At 39.6% G+C, this 27,036-nt stretch overlaps 2 protein-coding genes across 2 annotated transcripts in view; both read left to right on the top strand.

The window, feature by feature from the left end:
- The window catches only part of LOC137632433 (cell adhesion molecule Dscam2-like), a 187,160-nt gene extending 179,170 nt beyond the window's left edge, over positions 1-7,990 (top strand). The window contains 1 exon segment of the mRNA XM_068364365.1: positions 6,603-7,990. Coding sequence (XP_068220466.1) covers positions 6,603-7,108 — 506 coding nt within the window. The 3' untranslated portion in view covers positions 7,109-7,990.
- Positions 7,991-17,235: 9,245 nt separating this feature from the next.
- CREG (Cellular Repressor of E1A-stimulated Genes) overlaps positions 17,236-27,036 on the top strand; it is a 44,164-nt gene continuing 34,363 nt past the window's right edge. The window contains exons 1-3 of the mRNA XM_068364382.1: positions 17,236-17,394; positions 19,151-19,234; positions 26,480-26,572. Of these exons, the coding sequence (XP_068220483.1) occupies positions 19,172-19,234; positions 26,480-26,572 (156 nt within the window). The 5' untranslated portion in view covers positions 17,236-17,394; positions 19,151-19,171. The remainder of the gene's footprint in view (positions 17,395-19,150; positions 19,235-26,479; positions 26,573-27,036) is intronic.

Here is a 27,036-nt window from a genome sequence, read left to right as displayed (position 1 = left end):
TTCCATATTTTAATAAACGTAAATTCATAGTTTATGCACAGTGAAAATACACACTCAGACTCCTTTCACAATGTTACCACAGCCAGCACTGTTTCAGAAGTTGATAACATTGGATTTTAGCTATGTATGACTAAGCTCTACACATTTCTATGATACACGCACATGTATAGTTAATGCACAGAGAAAATATATGTTAACAGATGACAGGGAATCAAAAGTTATCGCCTGCACAGATCCATGAAAAGTTTCATAGCACTTGCTTAGAAGTCTATATGTCTACTGTAGGCTCTAAAGCCTTCAAATATGCGACCCCGAGACAATAAGCTCTCACTAAACATCCGAAAGATTGAAGATATTAAGCCTTTCAAGAGGAAACTGAAGACTTTTTTGTTCTGTGAGTGCTTCGACAATGTCGATTTAACAATAAACGAGCCATATACGGTGTGAAATGTTGAGTGTTTTCAAACGAACATGATAAAGTGACTGTGGAGGTCCTGTAGAGAGTAGGGTTTCCTGCTGTATAGGACCAGAAAAACAGCCCTTTAAAGTAAAAGTAAAGTACGCAAAATCTAATGTTGATGGTTCTTCTTTGGAAAATAAACAACATAAAGTATTTGACATCAATAGAGTTATTAAACCACTGTGCACAGTATAAGTAATATTGCAATACGATACCAAACGCACTTTTTATATAAGCATGAGCTCTGGTAAATTATTTTAATTCATTCATTATCTGAGTTTTATCATGAAGATGGTTGCAAAGCATATAATCAGAGAAAGATAATTTCTTTATTGTATTTTCTATTATAACTTAAGATTCAAATATAGAATATCAGTGAAAGAAGGACATTGAGATTTTCAAAATACAAGCATCCTGGACTAGGGCTCGATTTCCGGCCGGTCAGACGTTATTGTCTTTGAGTGGTTTTGCCTCGAGACTCTGATCCCGAGGTCGGTAAGAGAATCCAGACATTAATGTATGGAAATATATGGTTTATTTGAAATATATATATATATATATATATATATATATATATATATATATATATATATGTATATATATATATATATATATATATATATATATATATATATATATATATATACATACATATATACATATTTCAATGCGGGAAATCTGGAATGAATAGTTATACCCTTTAATGCTTTTGGCGTTCCAGAGGACAATGTGGACACCACACTATAAAATGAGTTATGATATGTATGTATATATATATATATATATATATATATATATATATATATATATATATACAGTATATATATGTATATATATATATGTATATATATATATATATATATATATATATATATATATATGTGTGTGTGTGTGTGTGTGTGTGTATATGTGTGTGTCTCACTTGCTATGCTTTTATGTTAATTAGCATTCGGAGTAAATGCTTTATCGTTTGCATGCGCTTCATCTTAAAAAATATGTTTATATGTATCTAACTACTAATATTGTTATTATAATTATCAATATCATTATTATTATAGCGTTGCAATCAGTAGTATTTACAGTATAAAAGCTTCTTTATATTTTCAGAATTATTTCATTTCTCTAAGTTTTGTTTTGCATCACAAAGGTTAACTAAACTTTTTTTTTTTTTTACATTAAATTTCAGTCATTTATATATTCTAAATGCATTAGCATCTCATATATCTGCCTTATGAAGCTTGAGGGAAATATCCTTTCATTTCGATTTCTTGTGCCAACTGATCTAAGTGATTTCAGGTAAGGAATCCACTGATTCATATCTCTCCTGAGGTATAACTTACTGCAGATCTTACCGAGTACTTTCTTTGAGAGTAATTACTAGTTTGCTGGATATTACTGTACAAAGATTTGAAGAAAACGAATGATTCGATATAACAACAACATATGCAGCCGTTTCTAGTTCACTGCTGGACAAAAGCCTGAGACGTGTCCTTGGTCATCTCTGGGGTTTAAAGGTTAAATGTGCCTGGTTTAAATTCCGGTTTCATCAGAAGAGATACTCACCGGAACATCAGCTGGGCTATGCCAACCCACACTGGGGTGCCCAAACACAGCAGTGCCCTCCCTAGTAAACGGCTGCTGGGCAAAAGCCTCAGAGATGTCCTTAGTCATCACCGGGGTTTAAAGATTAAAGGTATATTATTTCATTTCCAGTTTCATCAGAAAAAATACTCACCAGAACATCAGCTGGGCAATACCAACCCACACTGGGGTGCCCAAACACAGCAGTGCCCTCCCTAGTAAACAGCTGCTGGGCAAAAGCCCCAGACATGTCCCTAGTCATGTCTGGTGTTAAAGGTGTCTGGTTTCAGTTCTAGTTTCATCGGAATAGATGCTCACCAGCACGTCACCTGGGCAAGCCCAACCCATACTGGGATGCCTAAACACAGCAGTACCCTCCCTAGTAAATAGCGTATTATCATGGTTCCGAGTTGGGATCGATATGTTGGCATGCAAAAGCTAGGCAAGCACTCTACCACTATACGAGCCACGATGGCCATAGAATGGACGTAAAGGCTTGGTTTAATCCACATTAGGATGTTATCCATTGCCCCTTTCTGAGAGGGGATACTTTATCATGGTGAAAGGGTTTTTGTATAACCATGATCATCAAAGCTGTACTTAGTCAGAGCCACGCATACTAGGTTGGTTTACTATGAATAATCAGACTAAAGTCTCCAGCCATCACCAATCCACACTGACCATCGTGATGATGAAAACTGGCCAAACCCCATACATGACTGAGGACATGCCTGAGGACTTTGTCCTGCAGTGGACTAGAAACATCTGTATTTGTTGTTGTTGTTATCCATGACATGAGGATGTTATCCATTGCATCAGGATTAAAAAGTCATTTTAGAAATCCCTCAACATATGGATGTTATTGCCAGGCAGAAATGTGAAATGAAATTTGCAAAGGTGACCTACGACTATTGGAAATGGATGATCATCCGAAACCTACCGAGAGACACAGGCTAAAGATATTACTTTCTTATGACAAACTCTTGATTTTATTGACATTAGATAGATATATTAGCCCTGCTGTTTGTTGAGTGCGTGATGAACTTATGACGTAAGACTTTATAATATGAAAAATCTTTGCATTTCTTTGTTTATTTACTTTCTTTCAATTATCAGAACATTCCCAATATAATATCTAGTTTAAAATAGTGATATTTTTTTTTTAATAAATCAAATGTATAACTTTCTGGTACAAACTCAAATGTAGCATCTTAAAATCTTCTTCCTCCTACTCCTTTGTCTGTTAGCTTCCAGATGTTAACACTATAATACATTAGCGTTTTTCATTGTCTTCACTTACAAGATCCTTCGCCACAGAATTTTTAATCAGAATCTTTTTCCGTCTACTCCTTCGTCGGTCAGCTTCTAGGAGCCAATACAATGGCGTCTTTCATTGTCTTCACTTACAAGATCCTTCGCCACAGAATTTTTAATCAGAATCTTTTTCCGTCTACTCCTCCGTCGGTCAGCTTCTAGGAGCCAATACATTGGCGTCTTTCATTGTCTTCACTTACAAGATCCTTCGCCACAGAATTTTTAATCAGAATCTTTTTCCGTCTACTCCTCCGTCGGTCAGCTTCTAGGAGCCAATACATTGGCGTCTTTCATTGTCTTCACTTACAAGATCCTTCGCCACAGAATTTTTAATCAGAATCTTTTTCCGTCTACTCCTTCGTCGGTCAGCTTCTAGGAGCCAATACATTGGCGTCTTTCATTGTCTTCACTTACAAGATCCTTCGCCACAGAATTTTCAATCAGAATCTTTTTCCGTCTACTCCTTCGTCGGTCAGCTTCTAGGAGCCAATACATTGGCGTCTTTCATTGTCTTCACTTACAAGATCCTTCGCCACAGAATTTTCAATCAGAATCTTTTTCCGTCTACTCCTTCGTCGGTCAGCTTCTAGGAGCCAATACCTTGGCGTCTTTCATTGTCTTCACTTACAAGATCCTTCGCCACAGAATTTTTAATCAGAATCTTTTTCCGTCTACTCCTTCGTCTGTCAGCTTCTAGGAGCCAATACAATGGCGTCTTTCATTGTCTTCACTTACAAGATCCTTCGCCACAGAATTTTTAATCAGAATCTTTTTCCGTCTACTTCTTCATCTGTCAGCTTCTAGGAGCCAATACATTGGCGTCTTTCATTGTCTTCACTTACAAGATCCTTCGCCACAGAATTTTTAATCAGAATCTCTTTCATTCTACTCCTTCGTCTGTCAGCTTCTAGGAGCCAATACATTGGCGTCTTTCATTGTCTTCACTTACAAGATCCTTCGCCACAGAATTTTTAATCAGAATCTCTTTCCTTCTACTCCTTCGTCTGTCAGCTTCTAGGAGCCAATACATTGGCGTCTTTCATTGTCTTCACTTACAAGATCCTTCGCCACAGAATTTTTAATCAGAATCTCTTTCCTTCTACTCCTTCGTCTGTCAGCTTCTAGGAGCCAATACATTGGCGTCTTTCATTGTCTTCACTTACAAGATCCTTCGCCACAGAATTTTTAATCAGAATCTTTTTCCTTCTACTGCTTCGTCTGTCAGCTTCTAGGAGCCAATACATTGGCGTCTTTCATTGTCTTCACTTACAAGATCCTTCGCCACAGAATTTTTAATCAGAATCTCTTTCAGTCTACTGCTTCGTCGGTCAGCTTCTAGGAGCCAATACATTGGCGTCTTTCATTGTCTTCACTTACAAGATCCTTCGCCACAGAATTTTTAATTAGAATCTCTTTCAGTCTACTGCTTCGTCGGTCAGCTTCTAGGAGCCAATACCTTGGCGTCTTTCATTGTCTTCACTTACAAGATCCTTCGCCACAGAATTTTTAATCAGAATCTTTTTCCTTCTACTCCTTCGTCTGTCAGCTTCTAGGAGCCAATACATTGGCGTCTTTCATTGTCTTCACTTACAAGATCCTTCGCCACAGAATTTTTAATCAGAATCTTTTTCCTTCTACTCCTTCGTCTGTCAGCTTCTAGAAGCCAATACAATGGCGTCTTTCATTGTCTTCACTTACAAGATCCTTTGCCACAGAATTTTTAATCAGAATCTTTTTCCTTCTACTGCTTCGTCTGTCAGCTTCTAGGAGCCAATACCTTGGCGTCTTTCATTGTCTTCACTTACAAGATCCTTTGCCACAGAATTTTTAATCAGAATCTTTTTCCGTCTACTTCTTCGTCTGTCAGCTTCTAGGAGCCAATACATTGGCGTCTTTCATTGTCTTCACTTACAAGATCCTTCGCCACAGAATTTTTAATCAGAATCTTTTTCCTTCTACTGCTTCGTCTGTCAGCTTCTAGGAGCCAATACCTTGGCGTCTTTCATTGTCTTCACTTACAAGATCCTTCGCCACAGAATTTTTAATCAGAATCTTTTTCCTTCTACTGCTTCGTCTGTCAGCTTCTAGGAGCCAATACCTTGGCGTCTTTCATTGTCTTCACTTACAAGATCCTTCGCCACAGAATTTTTAATCAGAATCTTTTTCCTTCTACTCCTTCGTCTGTCAGCTTCTAGGAGCCAATACAATGGCGTCTTTCATTGTCTTCACTTACAAGATCCTTCGCCACAGAATTTTTAATCAGAATCTTTTTCCTTCTACTGCTTCGTCTGTCAGCTTCTAGGAGCCAATACATTGGCGTCTTTCATTGTCTTCACTTACAAGATCCTTCGCCACAGAATTTTTAATCAGAATCTTTTTCCGTCTACTTCTTCGTCTGTCAGCTTCTCGGAGCCAATACATTGGCGTCTTTCATTGTCTTCACTTACAAGATCCTTCGCCACAGAATTTTTAATCAGAATCTTTTTCCTTCTACTGCTTCGTGTGTCAGCTTCTATATGGCAATACATTAGTGTCTTTCATTGTCTTCACTTACAAGATCCTTTGCCACAAAATATTAATCAGAATCTTTTTCCTTCTACTCCTTCGTCTGTCAGCTTCTAGACGTCAATACATTGGTGTCTTTCATTGTCTTCACTTACAAAATCCTTTACCAGAAAATTTTAATCAGAATCTTTTTCCTTCTACTCCTTCGTCTGTCAGCTTCTAGATGTCATTACATTAGCGTCTTTCATTGTCTTCACTTACAAGATGCTTCGCCACAGAATTTTAATCAGAATCTTTTTCCTTCTACTCCTTCGTCTTTCAGCTTCTAGATGTCGATACATTGGTGTCTTTCATTGTCTTTACTTACAAGATGCTTCGCCACAGAATTTTAATCAAAATCTTCCTTCTACCCCTTTTGTCTGTTAGCTTCCAGACGCCAATATATTAGCGTCTTCCTTTGTTTTTAGTTACAAGATCCTTTGCCACAGAGTTTTAATCAAAATCTTCTTCCTTCTACTCATTTTGTCTGTTAGCTTCCACACATCAATATATTAGCGTCTTAATTGTCTTTACTGATTTCCTTCACCATAGAGTTTTAATCAAAATCTTATTCCTCCTTTGTGTGTTAGCTTCTAGACGTCAATACATTAGCGTCTTTCATTGTCTTTACTTAAAAACTCCATCGCCACAGAATTTCCATCAAAACTGCCTTCTCTAATCGACTCTCTTCTTCTCCCAACAGACCTCATATACCATGCACCGGAGTCGAGCACCTCGACCGAGCCATCACCCATATGCGAGCGTAAGTCTTTCCCGCGCAAAACGGAGATAAACAAAACGGGGCGCTGCGGGGTCCTGGCCAGTCGTGGCCTGGGCAAGATGGTGGCCAACTTCAGGGGACATGCAGCTACGCAGGAAACTGCCCTGTCTATCCCCAAAAAGATCCCAGCGGCTGCCGTTGCTGTTAGCATTGCCGCTGCTCCTCCTCCGCCTCCTGCCAGCGCAGGGTCGAACTCGAAGGCCGCCGACGACGGGAAATACGGCTTCACCAGGAGAATAACGCCTCCTGTGGGTTTCTCCTCAGTCAGTCATAATGAACTCTCTGAGGCTGAGTGCGACCTTGAGATAAGAAATAGGAATAAAGAAGCTGCCAAGGCAACTTCAGGTGCCATTTTAGGACACGGGCGATCACAGTTTAGATCCTACGCCGCTGAAAAGGACAATAAGGATTACAGCATCAAAGTGTAAGATATATTAGCGAATTATGAAAACTATTTTGAGAGAACTAAATACATTTTAAAAGTTATGAAGTGTTTGATGTTGTGATTTACTATTGGATGGTGGTCCGCTAGTTGTGAAACACTATATTCCTCCAAGAAAATGTGTGATTTTGATTACTATAGGTTCATTCATTACTATGAAATCTCGGAAAATAAACTTTTTATCTTTTATATCCTATTGTTCTGTAGTTATTTTTTACCGAATTCTACAAGAATTATCTGTAGGTCGTTAAGAGTATTATAAATTATCAGTGAGTTTGAACGAAACGATAAAAAGAAAGAGTATTAAGAATATTTTTACAGAACGTTTCCATTGAACTGAGAGAGTGTATGATGATTAAAGAATGAAACAGTGACTGGAATTTGTGATATATATTTTATTTTCTATCCTGTAGCCACATAGCAAACATTCACGTAATGTACTTCATAGACAAATGTAAAGTCATACTTTTGGATTCAATTTCTCAACGGAAAGAACAGTTCTACAACCACTTTCTCTTCGCCATTGTTACCAACTTCAATGTCAACCTTTGGGTGAATTGTCCCTTCAGAGTCAGACGTTGAGAGAGGTCCCAACGGTTGGCAAGACTGCTTTCGACATTAAGTGTTGTTTTACAGCTCCACCAGTGCATTTTCGTTTGTGTCCATTCAATGAAGTATTTTATTCCAATGCACGTCGCTTCGAAAAAGATGTATGTAAGATCCCACCTTTCTCGTTCAGATGTTTACCATTGATGTCCCCGATACGGTATAAAAAAAACCCGTTAAATGAAAACATCTCTCGTAAGATATAAGTGTTTTTATTGTCAAGCATCGTTGTTTGTTTGTTTTGATAATGTAGTAAAGCTAGAAAATTGAGGGCGTTTTTGTGTTATTCCTTTTCTTTAATACTAAGGCTTTCAGAAATGTCAATGCTCTTTTGGGAGCATTGCCTTAACTTAACCTTATTACAAAACAAAAGTCAATGGCTCACTGTAGGCCTAGTGTAGAGTAGACAGTAGCCTACTAATGGTGTTTTTGTACTCTTTTCCGGTTTTTCATTTTTTCACAATTTTGGGAGTACTATGGTGAAAGTGAAAACCTTTGTGTTTTTCTTATTATTTTGTTTGTCTCTATAAACATACTGATATTAGAAGTTTATAAGAAACAGACAATGGCTCACTGCAGACTGCACTAATGTTTTTACCAGCTTTCCTGTTCTTTTCGTCTTTTTTTCAACTTTTTGGGAGTAAAAAGGTGATGGTATAATCCTTAGTGTATTTTCTCATTTTGTTTATTTCTAAAATATATATTTATGTTACGATCTACAAGGAAAAGGCCATGGCTCACTGTAGACAGTACTAATGCTCTGTTTACAGCTAACCTTTTCATAACTTTTAGAATTACAGTTGGCTTCATTAATTCTGGTACACATCAGGGAAAGCTAAGGAGACGTCAGTCTACCGAAATTAATGAAGCCAACTGTACAATGATGAAGGTATAATCCCTAGTGTTTTTCCTCATTATTTTGTTTTGATAATATATATTGATATTACAAACTATAAGAACCAGCGTGATTAGTTTCCTGTATAATGCTTTTCTTATACCGCTGGTTGTCTTATTAGCGAAGTTAATTGTGAAGCTGTACATACCACCATCATTAAACTTAATCAGCTCTTCAATAGAGAGCAAATGACGGGGGAGAATATAATTCCTACTTCCTAGATCATCAGTCTTGTCAGATGCACAGTCCCCATCATTAAAATGTTATCACGTTTCTACTCTTTGGTACATAAAGGCTGAAGTTTTTCAAAAGACTGAAGTCTCAAAAGACTGGAGGTCTTTCAAAACAAAAGTATTTCAAAAGACTAAGGTCTTTCAAAAGACTAAGGTCTTTCAAAAGACTAAGGTCTTTCAAAAGATTGAAGTCTTTCAAAAGACTGAGGTTTTTCACAAGACTGAAGTCTTTCAAAAGACTGAAGTCTTTCAAAAGACTGAAGTCTTTCAAAAGACTGAAGTCTTTCAAAAGTCTGAGGTCTTTCAGAAGGCTGAGGTCTGTCAAAACTCAAAAGGCTGAAGTCTTTCAAAAGACTGAAGTCTTTCAAAAGACTGAAGTCTTTCAAAAGTCAGAGGTCTTTCAGAAGGCTGAGGTCTGTGAAAACTCAAAAGGCTGAAGTCTTTCAAAAGTCTGAAGTCTTTCAAAAGAATGAAGTCTTTCAAAAGAATGAAGTCTTTCAAAAGACTGAACTCTTCCAAAAGACTGAACTCTTTCTAAAGACTGACGTTTTTCAAAAGACTGAGGTCCTTCTTTAAGTCTTTCAATTAGCGTTGAAAGACATAAGCCGAGTGAAAAGAACCATTGTGCTTAAATTCCCGGTAGCCAATTACATCAAACATTAATTGGGTAATTACTTATAAGTCCACAGACTCCATTGAATGTACTTGTGTCAAGGTAAGGTAAAGTAAGGTAAATTACGCTTTAATTATGTTGCTACGTCTTATGGGTATTGACGTTATGGGCCCTTTTGATGTAATTATCACTAATTAGTCATTATGTAATAAAGGGATTGTTCAGTACAGGTTGTTGCCAGCGATAGGATAGGTGGGATAGGATAGGTGGAGGAGGAGAGGGGCGAGTTAGGATTGTAAGGATTGGAGGGGAATAGAGTTAAAGTGAAGTACAGTGGGAGGTGAAAAGATTAGGGCAGACCCAATAGTTTTTTTTTTTTTTTTTTTTTTTTTTTGCTGTGACATCATACCTTGTGGATCTCCAGAAGGTGAGTTCTCTTGCCGGCCTCCGAGGGACTTGTGTATTCGGAATAGTGTTAAAATGAAGTACACGTGGCAGTTGAAAAGATTGGAGCAGACCCACTATGTTTTTTTTTTTTTTTTTTTTTTTTTTTTTTTTTTTTTTTTTTTTTTTTTTTGCTGTGACATCATGCCTTGTGGATCTCCAGAAGGTGAGTTCTCTTGCGGCCTCCGAGGGACTTGTGTATTCGGAATAGTGTTAAAATGAAGTACAAGTGGCAGTTGAAAAGATTGGGGCAGACCCAATAGATTTTTTTTTTTTTTTTTCTGCTGTGACATCATGCCTTATGGACCTCCAGGAGGTGAGTTCTCTTGCCAGCCTCCGAGGGTCTTGTGTATTCGTATTTATTCCTTTTCTAGGGCTAGTCTATTTATTTATGTCTGTCTACTTTTATCTTATATGTTTATTTTAGTACCCCGGATGTGCTTCATCCCGAGGTATGTAAGGAGCTATCTTTGCACCCGCCATTGTGGAATACTTATCCATCCTCGGGTAGATAATCAAAGCAAGGCTGTACTCTTATGTTTACGTTTATAATTGGTTTTCGTTATTCTTACCTACGAAATGTCGTATATCATTGAAGAATTAGCTATACGTATATAGTAAAATCAGGACCATGTATTCACTTATATAAAAGATTGCAAGTCTAATTACCAGGAAATCTTATATAACTTATCAATTATTTTACTGTTCAATTGTATCATGTTTATCGTACTAGCTCTTATGATAACAGCTTATTATTATTATTATTATTATTATTATTATTATTATTATTATTATTATTATTTGCTAAGCTAGTTGGAAAAGCAGGATACTTTAAGCCCAAGGGCTCCAACAGGGAAAATAATCCAGTGAGGAAAGGAAATAAACTACTAGAGATGTTTAAGAATAACTTCATTAAAATAAATCTTTCGTATACAGTATAAACTATAAAGGCTTCAAAATAACAAGTGGAAGAGAAATGAGATAGAATAGTGTGCCCAAGTACACCCTCAATCAAGAGAACTTTACCCCAAGATAGTGGAATACCATGGTACAGAGGCTATGGCACTACCCAAGACCAGGGAACAATGGTTTGATTTTGAGTGTCCTCCTAGAGGAATTCATCACCATAGTCATGTTTGTGAACAGCTTCCTGACCACAATTTTAATCGTAGAGTAATGAAACTTGCAAGGATTAACTGTTATGTAAAAAGCTGGAAATTATTAAATTTTGGAAGGTCAAGGTCAAAGGTTAAGGTCACAGTCAGGCAAAATATTTAATTCACGTAATCCACCATAAGTCTGGACATCGTTGTCACAGAGACTTCAAACTTGGTTCATATTTGAGTGTATGAAAATCGACGCAAATTAATACCTTTTAAGGTCGAAGGTAAAAGGTCGAGAAATAAGCTGTTGTGGCGGAGGTATGCGCTCTACTGAGTGCCACTCTAGTTATTAGTATAATCAATACCAGAACTCATAAATAGGGACAACCATTATAACCCTACCCACTCATCAGTAGTTTCCTAATATACATCGGAGCGTCGCAAAAAGGATGGTCAGTGCAGGTACAGCTGGCCTCAGTAATTCCGTTACACTGACGTCTCCTTAGCTTCCAAATGAGTGTACTGGAATTAATGAAGCCAACTGTACGAGAATTTATACTAGCAAAGCATAATCTGAACCATATTCTATCTTATTTCTCTTCCTCTTTTTATTTTGAAGTTTTTATAGTTTATATATAATAGATTTATTTTAATGTTGTTATTAGTCTTGAACTTCTCTTGTAGTATATTTCCCTATTTCCTTTCCTCACTGAGCTATTTTCCCTTTTAGAGTCCTTGGACTTTCTTAAACTTACTTCTCTTGTAGTATATTTCCTTATTTCCTTTCCTCACTGAGCTATTTTCCCTTTTGGAGCCCTTGGACTTTCTTAAACGTACTTCTCTTGTAGTATATTTCCTTATTTCCTTTCCTCACTGAGCTATTTTCCCTTTTGGAGCCCTTGGACTTATAGCATCTTGCTTTTCCATCTAGAGTTGTAACTTAGCAAATAATAATAATAATAATAATAATAATAATAATAATTAATAATAATGATACTTGTTAAGGTAATTTGAACGAAGGCATTTGATTTAAAAGAAAAATAATAGAAAAACTTATTACCAAAATTATAAAGCATTGTTCAATTGCCCTAAATGTTATAAAGTGATTTTAAAATACTTCTTCCATAATGTTTTTATTTTTTTCATTCTACAATAACAGACAAGCACTTCAAATCTCTCTCTCTCTCTCTCTCTCTCTCTCTCTCTCTCTCTCTCATAAATGTTATTAGATAATTTTAGGATATTTCTTTCATATTTTTTTTTCATTCTACGATAAAGGATATGCATTTCAAATCTCTCTCTCTCTCTCTCTCTCTCTCTCTCTCTCTCTCTCTCTCTCTCTCTCTCTCATATTTTTCTTCCTTCTACGGTAACAAACAAGCACTTCAAAACCCTCTCTCTCTCTCTCTCTCTCTCTCTCTCTCTCTCTCTCTCTCTCTCTCTCTCTCTCTCTCTCTCTCATATTTTTCTTCATTCTACGGTAACAAACAAGCACTTCAAACCTCTCCCTCCCTCTCTCTCTCATAAATGAAATAATTTTAGAATATTTCTTTCATTCTATGGTAACAAGCAATTTAAACCCCCCCCCCTCTCTCTCTCTCTCTCTCTCTCTCTCTCTCTCTCTCTCTCTCTCTCTCTCTCTCTCTCTCTCTCTCTCTCTCAGAGCTTCGACCTCGATTTTAGCAGCTCTGTGTCAGCCCAATAAACGCGAATTTTGGACCCGAATAAACACAAAATGTTATAAATCTCTTCCTATGACCCGTTTTTTTTTTTTTTTTTTTTATCATCGATGAAATATTAAATTGCTATAGGCAAATTTGACACGCGAATATGATTGGACACAAGAACAGCCTATCCTCCCCTAACAATGTACCGTATCCATCCCCCCCCCCCTTGCCAAGTGCCTCGAAAAAAAAACTATTAATTAAGTTTTCCTGTTGATTTTGAAATGTTGACCGATCTAATATGGAACGCGAATTTCGATTGGCGCAGCGAAACGTTATCCGGCCTATGTTTATTTCAAAAAGGTTCGAACGTTTTCCATTTTATTTCGTGCAGTTTATACCCCGGATACGACGGCTAGGTTTTGAACCTCCCCCCATGGGTTATGCAATGGCTGATGTATAAATGGAGATGCACGGGCCATGGCTGTATGTGTAATGAATGCAATGATGCCAGGTACAAAATATTGCAAAATATTGCAACTCGCTAAAATGAAAACAGCGCGGCGTGGCTGCCTGCGATGAGTCGCTTGGCCCATGCAATTTTTAAATGCTCGGAAGGTTTTAATAATTGACATTACTTTAAATGGTGGCATATCGTTATCCAATTTGCAGGAATATTTACCGGCTGTAACTCAAAAAAAAAAAAATTGGAAAAATCACTATGGTAAAACCGTGACGTTTTGCATCGGATCAATCAATTATTCTTGCTGTCAGGTTGGCATGTGAATTATCGTATTCTTTTAAACCCTTTATTTGATTATACCATTCGATGCTGGTCGCTTTTTTTTAATTGATTTGTGGCTAAACATAGCTAGTGAATTTATATATATATAAATATATAAAAAAACAGTATTGATTCGGGGTTGACCATGGCTGGTGAATTAAGAATAACGTAGATTTGTGGCTAAACATAGCTAGCAAATTAAGAATAATTTTTATATGGGGCTAAATATAGCAAGAGAATTAGAAAAAAAAAACATTGATTTATGGCTAAACATAGCTATCGAATATAAAAAACAAATTGATTTGTGGCTAAACATAGCTTGCGAATTAGAAAAAAAACATTGATTTCTGGCTAAACATAACTAGCGAATTAAAGATAATTTTGATATGTGGCTACACATCGCTGGAGAATTAAAAATGACATTGATTTGTGGCTAATCGTAGCTAGCAAATTAAAAGTAACATTGATTTGTGGCTAAACATAGCTAGCAAAGTAAAAAAAATAGTGATTTGTGGCTACAAATAGCTAGCGAATTAAAAATATCATTGATATGTGACTACTAGCTAGCGAATTAAAAATTACATTGATTTGTGGCTAAGCATAGCTAGCAAAATTTGAAAAAATAACATTGACTTGTAGCTAAACATGGCTAGCGATTTAAAAAATAGCATTGACTTCTTGCTATACATAGCTAGCGAATTTTGAGAAAATAACATTGATTTGTGGCTAAACATAGCTAGTGAACAAGAATAAAGTATACATTGATTTGTGGCTAAACATAGCTAGTGAACAAGAATAAAGTATACATTGATTTGTGGCTAAACATAGTTAACGAATACAAAAAATCGTATTAGATAATAATGCAAGATTATAGTAAGATCTAACCTCAAACAACAGAGCATAACTTACAACAACAACAACAACAAAAGTAGTTATTTTTTGTCCACTGCAGGACAAAGGCCTCAGAAGTGTCAATTCATGTCTGGGGTTTGGCCAGTTTTCATCACCATGTTGGCCAGTGCTCATTGGTTATAGAGAGAGATTTTCGTCTGATCGCTCACAGCAAACCAACCTAGTATGAGTGGCCCTGACTAGTATAGCTTTGCTGATCATGGCGATGTGCAAACCCTTTCACCAAGTTAAGGTATCCCCACCTTTGTTAACATGTGATTTACTATTGCAGGAGATAAAACAATCACATAGAATAGGAATAAAACGATCAGAGAGAATAAAAGCCCATTATGTCGGTGAGTAGTGGGGTTGTGAACCCCTTGTGAGGGGCCATGATAGTTGATGTATCAGAAATTTCAGCCGAACCAGAAAAAGCATAACTCACTCGTAGATAACTATAAATCTATTAAAATTGTATTTCAAATGTTACATGGTACCAGATATCCTCTGTGTTTTTAAATATTCCGGTTCGGTAAAATTTTGATGTAAATATTAAGATATTAAGACGACTGGCGAAATCTAACTGAGGCCCTTGGCGTCAATAGGCGTAGGATGAAATGATGATGATGATAAAGACTTTCAAGAGGAAATTGGAGATTTTCTAGTTAGAATTCTAAGTGTTTCCATAGTTAGAATTTGACAATAAACGATCAATATTCGGTATGAAATGCTGAATGCCTTGGAATGCAGACGATAAAATGACAGTGAAGGTCCTGTAGTGAGTAGGGTTCCCCTGCTGTAGAGGACCAGAAAAACAGCCCTTAAAGTAAAGTGTAAAGTCCAATAAATAAGAATTTACAGACATGAACTTTTGCCTGATCAAAATCAAAGCCAACCGTGTTCCAATACTGTACAACAAAGTCTCACTAGACATCTGAAAGTCTGAAGACTTTCAAGAAACCGAAGAATTTCTTGTTTTCTAGGTGCTTTGATAACGTGGATTTGACAATAAACACGCGGTATGCTGTGTGATACGCTAAATACCTTAAATGAATACGATGAACAGATCTTGCTGGTCCTGTAGTGCATAGTGTCCCATGTGTGATAGGACAAGGGCAGCCCTTAGAATAACTAAGTAAGTTTGTAAGTAAGTAAAGTAGACGGTAGAAACTGGGACTCTTTTTACTTTAAAAAGCCATTTATACAAGGCTGTATCAAGTGTACCAGAGACCATAATTTGATGGAAAGTGAAGTTATCAATGCAATAGGAAGAAAGGTCGTTTCCTTCAGTAACCCCTTGGTAATGTATTGATAAATCTTAGCATAAAGCCAATGGATGACAGTGATCAGGAGGAACTTGATACCAAATTTATTCAAGAATTTTATAAAATGAAAGAGGAAAAGTATCCCAACCACTTAGACATATATACTGAGGAGTCCAGAAAAGAAATGAACAGTGAGGAAAGGGAATAAAGAAACAAATAGAATAGTGTGTCCGAGTGTACCCTCAATCAAGAGAACTCTAACACAAAGCAGTGAAGACCATGGTAAAGAGGTTTGGCAGTAAGCAAGACTAGAGAGTAATGGTTTGATTTTGGAGTGTCCGCCTAAAAGAGCTGCTTACCATAGCTAAAGAGTCTCTTCTACTCTTACCAAGAGGAAAGTAGCCAATGTACAATTACAGTGCAGTAGTTAATCCCTTGAGTGAATAAGAATTGCTTGGTAATCTCAGCATTGACAGGTGTATGAGGACAGAGGAGAATATGTAAAGAATATGCCAGACTATTCTATGTATCTGTAGACAAAGGGAAAACGAGCCGTAAACAAAGAGAAGGATCCTGTGTAGTACTGTCTGGCCAGTCAAAGGATCCAATAACTCTCTAGCGGTAGTATCTTAACGGGTAGCTAGTGTCATGACCAACGTACTACCTATAAAATTGGAATTGACATATGCAATTGTTGTACTATCAACAACCACTTGTCAATGAGAGCGAAGAAAACAATAATACAGAGAAAAATTATAGAAACCTGACAAATGAAGATGGATATTATTAAATCATGAAAGTGGCTCTTTACGTTCAAGCCTATTATAGAAGACTGGGAAGTATATTGTAGAAATAGAAAAATAAAAACCTTGAATGGAAATGTGAGAACTAGTCAGGTAAGGGTAATTGACTTGTTTATATTAATTCAAGATGGCAAATACACATCTATGTTGCAAATGTAAATATAAATTGTAAGAAACACAATCTGCAAAGAAACAATCTAAAAGCAAAGTGAACAGGACTCGGATTAGGTGAAATAGGAAATCAGGAAAATAAGGATGCACAGGAGAGGGTGAAAAGATCTTTTCTAATCTTTCTAGCTAAAACTAATCAATCAAACATTATAACCATGTGGGAAACTAATTATTCGTCAGAGGAATTATTATTAAATTTAGTATCTAGCCTCCTGGCTAGTACAGTGGTAACGTGTTCGCCTAGCATTTGCATAACAGCAAATCGATCCCAGCAAGGGACAGCAAGTTTGAGCTGTTTTACTGGGGAGGCCACTGCTGTGGTTGGGCATCAGTAATATACATAAGGGCAAGAACAAATGCGTCAAAACTAAATGTTATAAATTGGCACAAAGGGTAAGTTTAAACTGCAATTAAAAATACGAATTTTTGCCAGGAATATAGAAAAGAAACAAATGTATTAATTTAATTACAACAACCTTAAGGAAGGAAGTTAAAGAAAATATTATGATAACTTTATTTAGAGAAAGAAATATAGAAAAAAAAGAAAAAAAATGTCATACCCAATATGGATAAACGTTCTAAAATTAAGAGAAACCAAAATCTCTAGATTATCAGTGGAGCCGTTGCAAAGGATACGGAGTCTTGAACCTGTTACTACGCATTCGTCAGGGTCATCCTTCTGTGACTTTAGGAAAATCTGTGCCGTCATTCCCAAATTGCGCAACTTATTTTAGAAGGTTTTCCCATTTAATTTTACACCGTTCCTGACAGAATCGGGGGATAGTCATCTGTTATATAAGGTAATGATTTAACTATTGGGATTTTTTCCGTTTTTAATTGGAAATGTGTATGGCCCTCTGCACCGTTTCAGAGTTATGTCATATTCAATATTATTATAGGTTAGGATTGAAAAGCTTTCCTAATAAAAAGAGGGTTTTATTGTAGTGTATTACAGGGCATGGAGGTCAAATTCGGTTAAATCACGTTATTTACTATAGGAAAACATATATTTTCTGTTCGAAATCACACCCTGTAATACAATACAAATTTACCGAAATGGAAATGTGTATAGCCGTCTGCACTATTTCAGAGAGTAGGCCATATTCCTATTCAGTATTATTATAGTTTAGAACTGAAAAGCTTTCCCATTAAAAGAAAACAATCCAAAGCAACACAGTCTTACGTAATCTATGAGTTAACTATTAAGATAGTTCCCGTTCTGAACTATGTGTATTTCCCTCTGCACGGTTGCAGAGAGTAGACCATATTCCTAGTTAGTATTATTATAGTTTAGGACTTTAAAAGCTTTCCTAATAAAAAAAAATCTATCCAAACCATCACAGCTTTACGTAATCTAACTTAACTTAGGGAATCATAGATTCCTTAGCCTCGGGCTCCAATTTAATTTAACTGTAGGTATCAACTCGTCTCTGTTTATCCTAGTGTCAAGATGCATAGGTAGAATTATAGAATAATGCAGTACAGTAAACGGTTTGTAGAATATAAGTCTGTTATTCATAGTATTTCGGGGGTGTATGTATAATAGCGGCCACCTGTATGTATTATTACGGCTTACTTAGAATGCGGCAGTGTAAGGGGGCCTTACCTACTTACCTAACGGGGGGTTAGGTAAGTAGGTAAGGACACAGCTTGTAGGTTAGGTTAGGGGAGAAAGTTTAGGTTAGTTGATGTCCATTTTTAATCTACATGGGAGGAACTGGCTGCTGGTATACAAAGTTTGTGATGCTTTGAATATTTTTGATAATTATTTCTGGCTGAAATCCAAAGTTTTTGAGTTATGGTAGGTTGACTATTATAACTGAAAAGCTATGGGGGTTTGTATGTATGATGATAGCCAGGTCCCATAACTCCCTTATTTTCAACCCTTTCGCTAAGGGAATGGTTAAACTGTCATGTCTTTTTATCGGAGTAGTTAGTATTTCATATTTTTGGTCTTACCAGTAAATTTCCAATGGTTTATTAATTGTCTATTTAACTACATAGCCTATTAAAATTGATTGTTATTGAATTTTCATGTAGATAATTAGAACATAACCACCTTGACTCTCTGGACATCTGTCACAAATAGCCTTTTCACACTTGAAAGGGATTTTGATTAGGATAGCTGTGGTATCGGCAGGCAAGTTCATTATATTTTCGTTAATATTATGTTATTTAATTAAGGGAGACAAACATACTGCTAGCCTTGTACTGTACCTCCTTTCTTGCTTCCTATCTTGTCATGCAGACCAACCTCTTATAACTTCATAGTGCAGCTGCCCGTCGCCATTTTGTCCTGGCCGGTGATTATTTTCTCGCAGCTGAATGATGAGCAACCTTCTCATTAGGAAATGCTATTCCTCATTAGCAGAGTCACAGTAATGGCGTGTGGAAAGAAATTACAGCTACTAATTTTTCCCCCCCAGTTGTACCACTGTTCTAAATGGCCTTCATAGCCCCTGTAATAGGCCTTATGACCAATTAAATACAGTATATCCATCCATTTGTACTGTTATAACTGCATACAATACTTTCACGGCATACTTTGTTTTTCAGGTCCGTTGATCTATTTGCAAGATGAGTAAGGCTGCTGAAGCAGAGGGCTATGACAGACTTGAAGAAGCATATTCTAGGACCAAGGTAATGTTTTGAAATATTAATATAACATTTATTATTGAACAACATTACTTTATTTCTTGTCAGATTTTGATCTCCTTGTCTTAATAAATGTGCTTTTCTTCAGAATGACTCAAATAATTCAGTTTACTTTTTCTTTTGTTAAAACCTGCCGTTCTGTTTAGCCTATGACTTAATGTATGTCATTGAAAAAATATTATACTTTCCCTTATGATATAAATATACAGTATATCCTTATGACATATGGAAACCACAATCTCACTTGCCACTGTTGTTATTCTAATATTTTCACTGCAAAACAGACACTTTTAGGCTAACGTTAGGTTAGTACATTAAATGCTTTTATTTTTTCAATATTAAACTTACCCGATAATCATGTAGCTGTCAACTCCGTTGCCCGACAGAATTCTATGGAGGGATACGCCAGCTATCACAATACTAGAAGGGGGTGTACTTACAGCGCCACCTGTGGCCAGGTACTATAGTACTTCTTGTTGACACCTCTTCAATTTTTCCTCTGTCGTGCTTCTGGCAAGACGTTCTGGGATACGCTTATGATCTTCGAGTTTTTTTCACGGCTAATTGGTGAAGTATTCTCTCAGATTTCGGCTGTCGCTTTACTGGAAACCTTCTTATATTAGCTTAGATAGCTTTTATATAGTACTGATTAACGGTTATCGATCTTTTGCTTGATTTTGGAACCCCCCTTGGCTAACTCTTTGGATTCAAGATGTCTGACATTTCGCAAGCCCCCACCCATAGACGATGTAGGTCTTGTAATAGGCGTATTCCGAAGGCCTCGGTAGATCCTCACACCGCTTGTTCTGACTGTAGGGACAGGCCCTGTCAGTTAGAAAATCGATGTGAGGAATGCGCCGGATTTTCGGAACTTGAATTTGTCCGTCTTTTGAAATATTCAACTAAGTTAGAGAGAGGTAGAGTTAGGAGGAGTTCTTCTCACTCTTCACTTTTTTCCTCACCTCATGATCCCCTACCTTTTCCTACCCCTGTAGTGGCTACCCCCGAACCTACTATTTGCCCTCAGCCTGATATGTCTGTTGTTTTGCGTGCTATTCAGGCCTTAGGCGATAAAGTAGAGTCAGTGGTAAGTGATCACAAGTCTCTTATGGCCGAGGTCAAGGAACTGAAGGTCAAGAGTGCAGTGGGTGGGATTAGTGCCAGTGCTGTGACGAGTGCTAGTGTCAGTGCAGTGCCAAGTGCTAGTGTCAATGTCAGTGTGGTGCGTGAGGATACTTCTATGCGTGCCTGTCGTCCTCCCAGTCCGGGACCTCTTGCAAGCTCCCAAGCCCAGGGGAGAAGCAATGTCGAAGGGCAAAAGGGTTCGACAGGCCTTGATCGGCGCACTGAAGTATCCTCGGTGGTTGCGGGCGTGTCTTCCAAAGACCGTCACTCCCACCCGCAGACGATTGAGCCCGTCTTCTTCTCGTCCGCTGATCGATTGTCAGGCAAGAAACGTTGGACTCAGGTCTCTAGACCGCTCAAACGTAGAGTCCAGTCCGCGAGTGCTCAGCCAGGCTGCAGTCATTGGCTCAGCTCTGACTCGCCGCAGTCATCAGTCGACTGCACTCCGCCCAAGAGGAGTAAGGTTCTGCCACAACAGAGCTCGACTGTTAAGGCTTTACCTCAACCTACTGTAGTTTCTGCCGACCCCAAGTGGACTCTACTACAGTCCATGCAAGCACAGCTTTCGGACTTAATGCGTGAGTGTCGGGCTGAGAGTGTTGCGCCTCCGCCTGCACTCCCTCCGCCTGCGCTCGCTCCGCCTGCGCTCGCTCCGCCTGATCGCAGTACCACCTGCCAGGCGTACGATGTTGAGCCACGATCTGAGTTTGCTGTTCCCAGTGGTGTTCAGCCTCCGCCTTCCTTAAGGCAACCTTTACAATGGGATCAGGAGGATTATACCTCTCTTCCTCCGCCTCCACTTGCTGCTCCACCAGTGATGCAACGCTCGGTTGAGGTACAACAACCTCTCCCGTCCATGAGTCAGTCTCCTCAGCTCTCGCTGCAGCGAGCTCAACCCTCCACAAGGCAAGCACCACAACACCTTAGCCTTGCGCCTCAGGAGCCTCAGCTTGCGAGACATTTACCTTGTTCTGCGCAGCCTCTACCTCATCGCGCTCCGCTCACACCGCAGGAACAGGAACTTGCTACTCCGCTTCCGCCAACCGCTCAGCAAGCGCAACCCTTGGGTTCAACCACTCATGCCAGGAGTCAGCCTCCTCCACCCATGCGCCTTCCTTCTGCTTCGTCTGTTGTTCAGCCTTTGCAGTCTGAGCTTCAGGTTTTCCCTCAACAGATACTTGAAGAGGAAACCTCTAATATTGTTCCTACTCGTTCTGACTCTGCGGTTCAGCATTCTTGTCCGATCTCTTCGCTTCACTCTGGTGATGAGGCTTCTGATGATGAGGCGGCACACCTGGATCCCTCGTCAGACGTGGATGAATCCAAGCCTTCTCCACAGTCTATTGACTTTCGTAAGGTCTTGGCTCTGCTTAGGGAGGTTTACCCAGACCACTTTGTCTCTGCTATTCCCCGCTCTCCACCATCTGAGTTTTCGCTGGGCATACAACAAGCTAAGTCCACCTATACTAAGCTAGTCCTAGCAAGGTCCTCTAAGAGAGCGTTAAGGATCTTAGGGGAGTGGATGCAGACTAAGCAACACCTTGGCAAAACTTCTTTCATGTTTCCTCCGACTAAGCTCACTTCGAAAGCGAGCGTTTGGTATGCCACAGGAGAAGCACCAGGCTTGGGAGTACCTGCCTCTGCCCAGGCTGACTTCTCAAGTCTGGTAGACTCGCCTCGGAGAACTGCAATGAGGCGCTCTAAGGTTTGCTGGACCTTCTCAGACCTTGATCACTTCCTGAAGGGAGTTTTTAGAGCATTTGAGATGTTCAACTTTCTAGACTGGTGCCTGGGGGCCCTCAGCAAGAAGACCTCACCTGCGGACAAGGATTCTGCCATGCTATTAATGTCCTGCATGGATAAGGCCATTAGGGATGGATCTGGTGAGCTTGCGTCGATGTTTGTATCAGGGGTTCTGAAGAAAAGGGAACAGCTGTGTACCTTCCTTTCCTCCAGCATTACACCTTGTCAAAGGTCACAACTCCTTTTTGCTCCGCTCTCGAAGTTCCTCTTCCCCGAAGAGCTGGTTAAGGACTTGTCTGCTGCCCTGATACAAAAGGACACACACGATCTTGTAGCTTCATCGGCTCGTAAGTCTAAGGTTGCTACCTCAGTCCCCAGGACTTATCGCTCCCCAGTGGCTGATACCCCTGCTACGAGGTTCATACCGCCCTTTCGTGGTAGAGCCCCCAGCCGAGGAAGCTCCCGTCCAGACTCTTCCAGGAGCAAGTCTAGAAAAGGCTCCAAGACCTCTAAAGGAAAAAACTGACTCTCCGCATCTCCAGACAGCAGTAGGAGCCAGACTCAAGATCTTCTGGCAAGCCTGGGAAAAGAGAGGTGCAGACGCCCAGTCTGTCAGTTGGCTGAGGGAGGGTTACAGGATTCCATTCTACCTCAAACCACCTCTGACCACATCTCCCATCAACCTCTCTCCCAACTACAAAGAAGAGGACAAGAGGCTAGCATTGCACCAGGAGGTGTCGCTACTTGTGCAGAAGAAGGCAGTGGTTATAGTCCGGGACCATCAATCCCCGGGCTTCTACAACCGTCTCTTTCTTGTGGCCAAGAAGACAGGAGGTTGGAGACCGGTGCTGGACGTCAGCGCGCTCAACGCGTATGTCACCAAGCAGACGTTCACGATGGAGACGACGAAGTCGGTCCTAGCAGCGGTCAGGCAGGAGGACTGGATGGTCTCGTTGGACTTGAAAGATGCCTACTTTCACGTTCCTATTCATCCAGACTCCCAACCTTTCCTGAGATTCGTTTTTGGAAAGGTTGTCTACCAATTCCAAGCCCTGTGTTTTGGCCTAAGCACAGCTCCTATGGTGTTCACTCATCTGATGAGGAATATAGCAAAATTCCTCCACCTTTCGGACATCAGACCCTCCCTCTACTTAGACGACTGGCTGTTGAGAGCCTCCACGAGTCGTCGCTGTCTGGAGAGTCTCAACTGGACTTTAGACTTAATCAGAGAACTGGGTCTGTTAGTCAACATAGAAAAGTCTCAGCTCATTCCCTCCCAATCCATTGTGTACCTGGGAATGGAGATTCGGAGTCAGGTTTTTCGGGCTTTTCCATCGGCCCCCAGGATAAGCCAAGCCCTAGAGTGCATCATGAGCATGCTGAAGAGGAGCAGTTGCTCGGTGAGACAGTGGATGAGTCTCACAGGGACCCTTTCATCACTGGCCCTGTTCGTCGAACTAGGGAGACTCCACCTCCGCCCTCTTCAATTCCATCTTGCAGCTCATTGGGACAAGGGTTCGACTCTCGAAGCAGTCTCTATCCCAATCACCCAAGAGATGAAGACCACTCTCTTGTGGGGGAAGAACAATCTCCTTCTCAGGGAGGGCCTATCGTTGGCCATTCAGACCCCCAATCTTCATCTCTTCTCAGATGCATCGGACTCGGGCTGGGGTGCGACCTTGAACGGACGGGAATGCTCGGGAACGTGGAACGAGGAACAAGGAATGCTCCACATCAACTGCAAGGAGCTACTAGCAGTTCATTTAGCCCTGCTGAACTTCAAGTCCCTCCTGCTAGGCAAAGTGGTGGAGGTGAACTCAGACAACACCACAGCCTTGGCTTACATCTCCAAGCAAGGAGGGACCCATTCGAGGAGCCTATACGAGATCGCAAGGGACCTCCTCATTTGGTCAAGAGGTCTAAACCTCACTCTGGTCACGAGGTTCATTCAGGGCAATATGAACGTCTCAGCAGATCGCCTAAGCAGAAGGAATCAGGTCATTCCCACGGAATGGACCCTCCACAAGAGTGTGTGCAACAAACTTTGGACCTTGTGGGGTCAACCTACCATAGATCTGTTTGCCACCTCCATAACCAAGAGACTTCCGCTGTACTGTTCCCCTGTTCCAGACCCTGCAGCAGTTCATGTGGATGCTTTTCTACTGAACTGGTCCCATCTCGACCTTTACGCATTCCCACCGTTCAAGATAATAAACAAAGTTCTGCAGAAATTCATCTCGCACGAAGGGACACGGCTGACGCTGGTTGCTCCCCTTTGGCCTGCAAGAGAATGGTTCACAGAGGTACTTCAATGGCTAGTCGACATCCCCAGGACTCTACCTCTAAGAGTGGACCTTCTACGTCAACCTCACGTAGACAGGTTGCACCCAAACCTCCACGCTCTTCGGCTGACTGCCTTCAGACTGTCGAAAGATTCGCTAGAGCTAGAGGCTTTTCGAAGGAGGCAGCCAGTGCGATTGCCAGAGCAAGAAGGGTTTCCACTCGTAGAGTCTACCAATCTAAGTGGGAAGTCTTCCGGAGCTGGTGTAGAGCCAATTCAATATCCTCTACCAATACCTCTGTGACCCAAATAGCTGACTTCCTTCTACATCTTAGGAATGAGAGATCCCTTTCAGCCCCTACGATTAAAGGGTATAGGAGTATGTTGGCTTCAGTTCTCCGCCACAGAGGTTTGGACCTTTCTTCCAACAAGGACCTTCAAGACATCCTTAAGTCTTTTGAGACGTCTAAAGAGCGTCGTCTATCCACTCCAGGCTGGAACCTAGACGTAGTCTTAAGGTTCCTTATGTCACCTAGGTTCGAACCTCTCCAGTCAGCTTCCTTCAAGGACCTTACCCTCAAGACTCTTTTTCTCGTCTGCCTTGCAACAGCTAAGAGAGTCAGTGAGGTTCATGCCTTCAGCAAGAACATTGGTTTCACGACCGAATCTGCAACATGTTCTTTTCAGCTCGGATTCCTAGCAAAGAACGAGCTTCCTTCACGTCCTTGGCCTAGATCGTTTGAAATACCTAGCCTCTCCAACATGGTAGGTAACGAACTAGAGAGAGTTCTTTGCCCTGTCAGAGCTCTCAAGTATTATCTTAAGAGGTCTAAACCTATTCGAGGACAGTCAGAAGCCTTATGGTGTGCCATCAAGAAACCTTCGAGGCCCATGTCCAAGAACGGGGTTTCGTATTATATAAGGCTTCTGATTAGAGAAGCCCATTCTCACTTAAAGGAGGAAGACCTTGCATTGCTGAAGGTAAGGACCCACGAAGTAAGAGCCGTAGCTACTTCGATGGCCTTTAATAAAAACCGTTCTCTGCAGAGCATAATGGATGCAACCTATTGGAGGAGCAAGTCAGTGTTTGCATCATTTTATCTTAAAGATGTCCAGTCTCTTTACGAGAACTGCTACACCCTGGGACCATTCGTAGCAGCGAGTGCAGTAGTAGGTGAGGGCTCAGCCACTACATTCCCTTAATCCCATAACCTTTTTTAACCTTTCTCTTGAATGCTTTTATTGTTGTTTTTATGGTTGTTACGGTAGGCTAAGAAGCCTTCCGCATCCTTTTGATTTGGCGGGTGGTCTATTCATTCTTGAGAAGCGCCTGGGTTAGAGGTTTTGTAGAGGTCCTTTAGTAGGGGTTGCAACCCTATATACTTTAGCACCTTTGGGTTGATTCAGCCTCCAAGAGGAACGCTGCGCTCAGTAAGGAAGACGAACTTAAAAAAGAGGCAGAGTAACGGTTCAATTCGACTTCCTTACCAGGTACTTATTATTTCATTGTTATTTGAGATAACTGTTATATGAAATATGGGATACTTAGCTATCCTTTAATCTTGTACACTGGTTTTCACCCACCTCCCTGGGTGTGAATCAGCTACATGATTATCGGGTAAGTTTAATATTGAAAAATGTTATTTTTATTAGTAAAATAAATTTTTGAATATACTTACCCGATAATCATGATTTAATTGACCCTCCCTTCCTCCCCATAGAGAACCAGTGGACCGAGGAAAAATTGAAGAGGTGTCAACAAGAAGTACTATAGTACCTGGCCACAGGTGGCGCTGTAAGTACACCCCCTTCTAGTATTGTGATAGCTGGCGTATCCCTCCATAGAATTCTGTCGGGCAACGGAGTTGACAGCTACATGATTATCGGGTAAGTATATTAAAAAATTTATTTTACTAATAAAAATAACATATTTCAGCGAATCTTTCTTTGTAGTCACCATGATGTTAATATCCTTCAAGCTACTGGCTTAACAACCTTTAAATAAACTATAGAAAAATATCTCTCCCCCTTCCCTATTTTCCTTATATTTTTTAAGATTTAATTATTTTGAATACTTCCAGGCTGCTCGAGCAAAGCGTACGAAATGTATCTTCATTATTGGTTACGTGTTGGTAACTCTGAGCTTTGTAGCGGTATTCATGACTCTGTATATGGTAAGAAATTAGTGTTGTATATTTAACTGTTACTATTATATATTGTATTTTGGCTTTTGCAGCCATTTTATTTCATAATACATCCATACATTTGTAAAACCCATTCTTTTACATGTGCCATGATGTTCATGTAGGTGGGGAATCTGAGGGAGATAGGGAACTTATCTAGATATTTTAAGGAAAATTCATGAAGGGAGATATAAACTGCAGCCTCAAAGAAGATCAATTAAGAAGCATTAGTTGACTTTCCTTCCACTTGAGACATCAAATTATCCACTTTTTGAAAATAATAAGAAATTATGCAGTATAAGAAGTCTTGGTAGCAGTAGCAGCATCAGACAATATAGTAGATTAACCATTATCAGAACTTACCTGAATTAATTTATTCGGATACATTTCTATACCAAGCTTTTGTAAAGAGTTAAACGAGGTTTTATCGTTCGTCAATTTCTTCTAAATCAACG

This window comes from Palaemon carinicauda, chromosome 41, assembly GCF_036898095.1.
Source record: "Palaemon carinicauda isolate YSFRI2023 chromosome 41, ASM3689809v2, whole genome shotgun sequence".
NCBI classification, from domain to species: Eukaryota; Metazoa; Arthropoda; class Malacostraca; order Decapoda; family Palaemonidae; genus Palaemon; species Palaemon carinicauda.
Note: the sequence above shows the minus strand (reverse complement) of the source record. Positions and strands in the feature narration are given on the sequence as shown.